This window comes from Phytophthora infestans, genomic scaffold, assembly GCF_000142945.1.
Source record: "Phytophthora infestans T30-4 supercont1.50 genomic scaffold, whole genome shotgun sequence".
Lineage (NCBI taxonomy): Eukaryota > Oomycota > Peronosporomycetes > Peronosporales > Peronosporaceae > Phytophthora > Phytophthora infestans.
This window is the reverse complement of record NW_003303709.1, coordinates 769,864-779,564: the sequence shown is the minus strand read 5'-3', so window position 1 is coordinate 779,564 and position 9,701 is coordinate 769,864. Positions and strand designations below refer to the sequence as shown.

Here is a 9,701-nt window from a genome sequence, read left to right as displayed (position 1 = left end):
AGTAAGATCTTCGACATCACAAGAGCTTCGAGCCCCGTCACATGTTGAACCATTCCTTGCAGCATATCTTCACGCTTTGCTTGGACAAGTGAAATTCTCTTGGTGCCACGCTTGAGCACGAACTCGAATCGACCTTTCAGGAGCACGTTCTTCCCAACCACGTCTTCTTCGACTAATATGCGGACGTTCTTAAGCAGACGACTGACTGTCTCAAGGATCGGGGCGATAAAAAACAATCTCTTGGCTTCTTTCCCATTCGAAATTTTTCCATAGAGTTCCCGCAAGTCACGAATACGAGCGAGGGGTAGCTCGATGTCAGCATCAGGTATATCGCTTGGTTGAAGGTCGAAAGAATCGTCGAAGTTGTAAATAGGTTTCATATCTTCCCAACAAAGACTCGACTAGCCCACAGTCTTGTCGACATCGTGATTTTTCCGCTTTTTGCTTGTTTTCTTGGTGTCTTCACTCGTGGTCTTCTGGTTCGCCTCTTGATTCTTCTGACGAATCATTGCATTGATCCAGGGTTCTGGACTGGGGATAAATTGGTCGGGAAAAAACCGTTTATACCACCCACCCACCCCGAGAGTTTGCAGGAAGGGTTTATTGAGGATTATTAAAAAAACCATCCACCCATCATGTTCTAGTCCACCCATCAGTCATTCACCCGCCCACTATCCCTCTCCTCTATCAATCCAGATTTATCAATCTCTAGTCCATCCATCAAATAGCATATCGCCTCGAGCTCCAGAACTTGGTCGAGGTCCAATCAGGTATCACTCTTAAATTTCCTTGCTTCAGCACAGGCCGAAGAACTGTGAACGATCGCATCAAAACCCCGACGTACTTTTGTACAGTGCACTGCAGTCGTTGATTGGGCGCTTAGTATGGTATAGGGGGCGTAAAGCCACGGCATTCTGCAATGGTCAATCCGCAAACACTGTTTGCATCGATAGACTTGCACATCCCACCCTGCTGTGCAGAGCAAAATCACTACTGTGAAGTTTGTGAATTAAGAGTGTCAACTTTGGTAATTTCATATATTAGAAGTTTGTAAGGATTTAGAAAACAAATATTTCAGTAGCTACATTCTATTAATAGATTTAGCAATATACAAAATCGTCGCTCTGGTTGCACATCCACATGGCTCCAGGCTGCGTCTGCTTTCCGACCGGGGCGAACAGTCAGATCCCTCTGCTCTATGACGACAGGAGGTTCCCCGAGCTAGCTGGAATCGCGCCGGTCCGTAGCGACATGCTGCGTAGGCTAGGCTTCAGAGGTCTTGAGGAGAGGGGAGAGTTTTGGAGAATGAGAGTCCGCAAAGAAGTCGAAAATTACTGCTGCGTGCAAAACAGAATGATTGGCTTGCCCAACCATTCTGTTCGCCCAATTCATGGAGTAATTGCATCCAATTAAAAGAATTGGTGAAGGGATAGGTGCTAAAAATCCAATTATAACACCCACCCATGCTATTTAATAAATACCCCTGATATTTCAAGGTTTTGGGGTTTTCCAGAACCCTGCATTGATCGCAGCCCATCGTTTGAGACGTTCGGGGTGCCGGTGTATTGTAGTTGGTGGCAAAGAGGGTGCCACGCCGATTGCCATGGCTGCGGAGCGGTCGTTTTTACCTTTCGGAGCCACCACCAGCACGTGAATTTGCTCACTGGATGGAAGCTCCATGTTGTTCTTCGTGTAAAACCACGTTGTTAAGGTCTTTGAGCCCAGAATCGGTTCTCCGGCCGTCAGCGCATGGATGTAGTCATCAAATTCTCCTTCCACCAGCTTCAGAGCAGCCCGATGTTCGTCTGGGAGCCACTGAAAACTTTCCTCCTTCATCTCCTCCGCAGTAGGGCGGTAAACAGGGACGACCTCTTTGCCGCTCTCATCTTCGACGGGCTGCTTCGCCAGGAAGAGCTGCAGGTCCTTGGCGTCGCCCGTGATAGTCGTTGCATTCTTCGCATTGATCGCATTCTTCAAGTCTCCCACCAGCTGGCTCGCGTCGATGTCCACAGGGAAAGCGCTTCCAGCCACACCAACGATCGCACAAACAAGTTTCACCATCTTTCCTCGAGACGGCAGGTTCTGGAATGAGGAAGAAGGGAGGGAGAATCTCTGGCGTACTTAAGCGGGAAAGAAGGGTGTGACATAGATTTTCAACCAATGATGGGACGCCACGTCGCGCTGGTCCGAACTAATCCTTGAGGTATAAATCTGCCAGCGTATTGCTTTTATCAATGAGAGTGACTATATTGACCGACTGAGTTAACCTTCCCCTAAGGGAAAATGCCAATTAAGGGCCGTTCAAAGCAACCTTTTCTTGTTTTGACTGTATCTTTTATTCTAGAAAAAAATAAAATATGGCCTTGGCACCAAGCAAAAGCTTACACAATTGTATATTTCCCTGGTTATTAAATTGTTTTACATCAGCTATGGTGCGTTCAGTAAGGACGAATTAAAACAGTGCATAAAATGTGACGGCCGTGCCAATTAAGGGCCGCTTGTTTTCACTATGGGTTGCTAAGTAATCTCTTATATGATACCTTAGTAGTGGCCAATGAAAATAGATAAGCCTGAAATTCCGAATTGCCTATTGGCTAACCGAATCCGGCCCTTAACTGGCCACCGGCCCCTAATTGGCAATTTACCTTACAAATTTTTGACGCGCTCCCATCCGTACGATGTATACAGTGTGTACCATGTATACCATGCAGCCTGACAGCCACTAAATTTCGAACAGCGTAACGATCGTAAGGCTGCAGGAGGGGGAAATGGATCTCCGCGTCCGAGCCGTCCAGAAGAGGCCGCTAACTGGGGCTGTCGCGCGCGAGATCGACGAGAGCGACAGCAGCGATTCTGAGCCGCCCCGAGAAGACTCCCAGGACGACGTCTGGCTCCCAACACCCGCTGCGAGCGGTGCTGGTTCGGGTGATGGAGAGTCTTCCGAGGCTTTCAGTGTGTCGGATGTAACCGATTTAACCAGCAGCACTAGCGAGGGTGGTCCCCCCACACGCGTGGTGGCATTACCACCCAACACGGTGGAGTTCGCCTCGTGGGAGGCCTTCGACGAGTACCTGGCTGCGTATGAAGCCCAAACGTTTCAAGTATGCAAGATTCATTCAAGATTTAATGAACGGATGTCTGACCCCGCTGTCCCACTAATTTTGTGCTATCTGTCTTGTAGATATTCAGGGCGCGCTCTAATACCAGCGTGGCAGAGCGCAATGCCAGGATTGACAAGTCACAGTCAAAAGCAGCTAAAATACCAGCATCGTGGGAACAGTATTCGAGGACGTTCGTTTGTACGCACTCAGGGAAGTACAAGTCTGTAGCTACGAAGCGGCCACACCAAGAGACTCGAGCACAGGGCTGCAAGGCGCAGGTACATATATGTCGGCCTGGTCGGGACTGGTCGGGTCCAGTCGGGGTCAATCGGGTAGTTCACTGACTGACAGTGGTTATATATGCTCTACAGATTAATGTCTGTGTCCAGGTAGTTGATACAAAGAATACGACGTTTGCTGTGCGGATCACTCGTTGCCGACTAGAGCACAATCATCGTCTGACAAGCCTGGCTTTCTCTTCACATCCATCGAAACGCATTATCCTCGACGAGTCAACGCTAACTACAGTTGATCGACTTCGAAAAAAAGGTGTCAAGAAGTCTGGTATCATCAGCCACCTAATGAAGCACACCGACAGTAACCCCACCCCAAAAGATGTGCAAAACCTCGTCCAGAAATTAAAGGCTCGCGAACAACGCGATGGGCCTTCAAGCACTGACAAGCGGCTTAAGAAGTGGATGAAGCAATTCGGTAATGTGCCAGGGAACGTTGGTCGGGTTTTCTTGGACGACGTTGGTGGCAAGGTAGAGTGAATGCTTTTATCAGGTCTAATGTCAATTCATGAAGTTAACATTTGTTGTTTTGTGTGCTATTGAATACGCAGAAAGTTGCGACTTGCATCACATTGCAAACAAAGCACATGCGAACACTATTCGACCAATTTCCTGAAGTTCTGATGATTGACGCAACCCACGGGACGAACCGGTCTAAGTATAAAGTTTTTTCATTCATGGCACACGATACGTTCTGTAACGGGGTTACATGGTGTGGAACACACAGGGGTACGAAGTACCCGGAGAGTTAACAAACTCTCAGTACATAAGTTGGAGAGTTAACAAGGTCTCTCAGTACGTTGGCCGAAAGCCACACGTTATGCATTTGATTAGGTTTAACTATGCTAGATAGTTAAACAGATACATTCACACCTAGGCGGCTTGGCCGCAATAATAGTAAATAAAACACTTCTGGTTTTGAAGCATAAAAGTTAAGGTATTAACTTTGAGCCCTGGTCTTGGGCTGTAAGTGTCCTTTGGATAAGGAACTTAGTATTAGTGACTCTTTGAGTCGAACGTCTTCCTCTGACGCTAAAGCTACGGCAGCCCCGCTGCACTTGGTAGCACTCGTAGTCAATCCCGCTCCTGAGTCGGTTGACTATATCCTCTGCGAGGATGGAACACCCTGTGTTCGCGAATTTGCCCCCGGCGCAGCAGGACGCGCTTACTAAGCTTATGTCCTTGCTTGGCCCGGAGGGCGTGGCTCATCTTGCATCGCAAGGTCCAGAGGCGGTCACTGCCAGGCTGGAATCGTTCTCCCGCTACGAGAACGCGCTCTTGGAGCATGTCCAAGAGAAGATGAGCGCCGCAACGGCGGCGGCGTCGATGACGCGTGAAGAGTCTATGAGACTGAAACCGCTCATGGTGAGCGTAAAAACCTTCGAGGGGAAGGATGGAGAGAATCTCCTTCTCTGGACCCGTGAGGTCGAGATGGCCATGGGATCGGCCCTGCTCCAGTCTGAGCATCAGCGCGTGGCGCTGGCTATCTCCAGGCTTGGAGGTCGCGCTCGCGAATGGGCACTAACGTGCGGCACGTCTGTTGACGCTGCATTTCCCACTTGGGATCAGCTGAAGCAACAGCTTTCGCGCGTGTTCGCGCCACCTAATCAGGCGTACCGTATCCGGTCGAAGTTCCTTGCTACCCGCCAGGGTAAGAAGGAGTTATTGGACTATGTCCAAGAGTTGAGAACTCTTATCGCCGGAATGGCGGCGGACCCTCTTCCAGAACTGGTCAGCGTGACCGTGTTCATGGAGGAACTTCGTGTGAGCGCAGCTCGAACGGAAGTGTTCCGTGTACACCCTAACTCTTTCAAAGAGGCGGTGAATGTGGCATTGAATGCCGAGCACAACTTCAGGTCGGCTCGATCTGGTTGGAGCGCTAGTAGCGCAAGCTCTTCGAGCGGTCCAGAGCCGATGGACCTCAGCTATGCTGAAGATGAAGAAGTGGAGCTTCTTGCTGCGGAGCAGCGTGCCGGCATCCGCCGATGCTTTGTGTGCAATAGCACTAAGCACTTGAGGGCATATTGCCCTCTGCGCAAGAAGCGCGTGGCTCCGGCGAGCCAACCCTCCGGGTCATCGCCGGGAAACGGCATTTCCCAGTAGGCGCGGGGCGGCCTACTGGGGAAGAACTGAGTTCTGTTGTACCTCGAAGAGGTAGAGGGCAACGGGGCTCAGCCCCGAAGAGAGCTGAGCTCTCTTACGAGAAGAGTGTGTGCAAGCCGGGATTGCTGGTCGTTCAAGCGAACGTGAAGGGCTTTGCAAAGCCATGGAGAGTCTTGATTGACTCGGGAGCCTCGGGCAACTACGCCCGTCGCTCCACCCTAGAAGGGAGTCAGCTGTATGCTGAGGCACTGGAAGTGCCAACGAGAGATACGATCTCTGTCCGTCTCGCGACGGGGACACTGGTGACTGTGTCGAAGGTCTCTGTCGACCTTGGAGTGAAGTTTGAGAACTTCGATAGCGTGGAACGCTGCTTGGTCTTAGACCTGGATGCGAGGTATGACCTCATCCTTGGCATGGCATGGCTGGAACGCCATGAGCCATGGATCGACTGGAAGTCGAAAACGCTGGGTGCGTCGCACCCTGCTCCTAGTGGAGCTTTGGTGAGTCATGAACCCACCTCTGCTAGGAAGCAGAAGCGCTTTTGGCGCGAGCACGAGGCCGAGGCGGCCGTAGTGCTGGACATTGGTATGTCCGAAATTGTTAGCAACGAGGTTGCTGTTTGCCCTGAGGGCGTACGTGGTGCGGCACGTTATCCGCTGAGCGGTGCAGGTCAGGTCAATGACCAGCTGCTGAGTCCTGGTGAGGACGAGCGCGGAGTGGCGCGTAATCCACTGAGTGGTATGAATCTGGTCGATGACCTACCGCTGCGTGACCCGAGGGTCGCGGTCGACTGCGAGTCGAGGCATCATGGGCGTGGCCCAGGAGATGCAGGTGAAGTGACACCTAGTTCACTGTGTGAAGGTCAAGAAACTCTTGGCTTTCAGCCGAGTGTCTTGCGAGACACTGTATCCTCTTCGAGGAGTGATGGTGCTGCTGCACCCGGTGGTGGTGACGGAGATGTCGCCACACCGCCCTCATCCGGCCGGGCTCGGTCGCGGAGGGAGAGGAGAAGAAGACGCAGGGCGTCTGTGACGTCCTCGACGTCGGACGATGTGTCCAACGTGACGAGCGGTGATGCTCCACGTGATTGCTGTGAACAGCTGTATACACTCGTGAACGGAGTGACGGGGGAGGTAGAAGGCGATATCAGCCTTGATACTCTGCCCGCTGCAGATGCTCTGCTAGAGCTGGACGAGATGTCCATTGCCGAGTTCGGCGAAGCCTTAAAGGCAGGCGAGCTAGCCGAGGTGGTCTTGCTGGGACCTGAGGAGGAGTTGAACTCCTCATCCGTCGTGGACGACGCGGTCCTAGAGGACACCAAGAAGGCGCTGAGCGCAAGAAGTGGATCGGCGATCCTCAAAGATCCTTCGGATCCCTTCTAGCTGGTGGTGAAGGAGTATGGAGACGTTGTCTCGAAAGACCCACCGACGGGTCTGCCTCCGGATCGAGGCGTGTGTCATGAGATTGACCTGGTTCCTGGAACCAAATACTGCGTAACAAGGCAATGGCCTTTGCCGAGAGAGCAGTGTGACGTCATTGACGCATTCTTCCGTGCGAAGCACGAGGCAGGGATGGTGCGCGAGAGTAAGTCTCCGCACTCGACACCCACGTTCTGTGTCAGAAAGCCGAACGGCAAGTGGCGCATTGTTCATGCTTTTAACAAGCTAAATGCGGCCACTATCCCGGCGCAAACGCCGATTCCTCGCAAGGATGTTCTGCAGAACAACATGGTAGGCTGTACGTTGTACAGCGCGCTCGACTTGGTCGATGGTTACTACCAATTGCTCATGAGAGCGAGCGACATTCCGCTGACAGCGGTGAGTACTCCGAGCGGTATGCTCTGGGAGTGGCTGGTGATGCCCCAGGGGCTGTCGAACGCACCACCAACGTTTAATCGTCTTGTGACGCAGTTGTTTAGGCCCCACCGGGCGTACGCTCAAACGTACTTTGACGATATATTCGTCCATAGTCGTTGCGAGCACGAAAGTCAGACGTGGATAACCACATTGTCCACTTGCGAGCGGTGCTCGAGGGCATGCGCACTAATAAGTTGTATGCCAACTTGGACAAGTGCGTCTTTGGCGCGGAGGAGATCCCCTTCCTCGGGTGCTTCATTGGGAAGCGTGGCTTACGGGCAGATCCTGCCAAAGTCAAGGCCATCGTGGACTGGCCGGTTCCCAAGAACCAAAAAGACTTACGCAAGTGGCTAGGCTTAGCCAATTACTTGCACAAGTACAGCGCGAACTACGCGGAGATGGCTCGGCCATTATCAGATCTCCTTAAGAAGGACGCACCATGGTGCTGGAACGTCGAGCACGACGGAGCCTTTGAGGCTGTGAAGGAGAGCCTCCTCCAGGCTCCGATCCTTGCGCTACCGGACCCGGATAGTCCGTTTAGCGTCGTCTGTGACGCCTCCGATTTTGCAATCGGTTGTGCTTTACTACAAGCAGACGCCGAAGGGCGTGAACGCGTGATCGCGTTTGAGTCTCGCCAGCTCAAAGCTGCAGAGAAGAACTATCCAGTTCATGACAAAGAGCTACTTGCAATGAAGTATGCTCTAGTCAAATTCAGGGTACACCTGCTAGGCTCTAAGCCTTTTGTGATCTTTACTGATCATGCGTTGTTACGCACTGCGACACAGTCGCCTCATCTCTCTCAGAGAATGGCAAGATGGCTTTCCTTCTTTGCCGAGTATAACTTCGAGGTGAAGTACAAGCCGAGGCGGCTTAATGTAGTGGCCGATGCGCTCTCGCGCAGGCCGGACTACGAGCTAGCTCATGTCACGACGGTGACGTCGTCAGTGCCTGACTTGATACGCGGAGCGTATGCACAAGACGACATGTGCGTAGCGCTGCTACGGGCTCTGGGGAGCGAAGAGTTTAAAGACTCTGACAAGGAATTGTCTGGGCGCTTACGCGCGAGGCTGCATCGATACTCGCTCGATGGCGGCCTGCTGTACTACAGCACCGACTCTGAGGATAACCCTCGTGTAGTCGTTCCTCATGATGAGGATCTAAAGTATCGAATCCTCTATGAGGTTCATGATACGCCCGTGGGCGGGCACTTAGGTCGGGATAAGACCTATGGCTCGGTGAGCTCGATGTACTGGTGGCAAAAAAAATATAAGTGGGTTGGCACCTATGTACGCACGTGTGAGACGTGTCAACGGACGAAGTCCGCGCCGAGCACGGCAGCGCCATTGGCGAGTTTGCCTGTCCCCAAGGGATGTTGGCAGTCCATGAGTATGGACTTTGTGTTTGGCCTTCCCAAGGACAAGGCAGGAAACACGGGTATAGTGGTCTTTGTAGACCGATTGAGCAAGATGGCTCATTTAGCGGCGGTGCCGGACACCATAGATGGTGAAGGTACAGCTTTGCTGTTTTTAGACCGAGTCTTTCGCCAACATGGCTTGCCTGAGGCAATTGTCTCGGATCGAGACCCGCGCTTCACCGCGAAGTTCTGGACGTCCCTCTTCAGAGTGCTTGGCACTCGTTTGGACATGTCCACAGCGGACCATCCGCAGACCGATGGTCAAACAGAACGCGTGAATCGCGTTGTGGAGGATATCCTCCGAAGCGTATGCGCTGAGGCGCCAAAACGCTGGAGCCAGATGCTCCCACTCGTTGAGTTCGCATTAAATAATGCAGTGCACGCCTCGACAGGCTACACTCCGTTCTATGTGAACGGCTTGGTTAACCCTCGCGTCCTACTGACGCCGCCACGCAGTGGCTCAGGGCTTGATGGGGGAGGGATAGCCTTGCGGCTAGCTGATGTCAGCCCTGTTGCGGTTCGCAAGCAAGTCAATGACTTTGTCTCTTTGAGACTAAGCGTAATGCGTCAAGTACGCGACGCTATGGCTGAAAGCCAAGTGTTAATCGCCTTGATCAAATACGCGGGTGATTCTCTACTGCAGATGGCCATTCGTACAAACGCTGGCACAAGAAGTTGGCGCTCGCGCTCCTCGATGTGGCGCACTCCAACGCGTATCTTACGCGACGTTTGGTACAGGCGGAGCAACGCGTGATCCGCATAGAAAGTTTGTGATGGAGTTAGTTGGTGAGTTTCTCAATGGACAATGGAAGAATGCACCAAGCGACGGTTGCATGCTGTACAGCGGAGAATTGGGTGATGGAGGAGAAGGAGGCCAGCTCGACACGCCCTCTTCCTAGCCCTTTCCTAGTGTAGTTGATGTGCCCCCGACAAC

The 9,701-nt window shown here is 52.4% G+C and overlaps 1 protein-coding gene across 1 annotated transcript; it reads right to left on the bottom strand.

Annotated features, from left to right (window-relative positions):
- Positions 1-1,491: 1,491 nt before the first annotated feature.
- Positions 1,492-2,061, bottom strand: PITG_17189 (Crinkler (CRN) family protein; the record flags this gene model as incomplete). Its single annotated transcript, XM_002897031.1, has 1 exon — positions 1,492-2,061. One exon carries the CDS (start codon positions 2,059-2,061, stop codon positions 1,492-1,494), a length of 570 nt encoding a protein of 189 aa, XP_002897077.1.
- Positions 2,062-9,701: the final 7,640 nt, after the last annotated feature.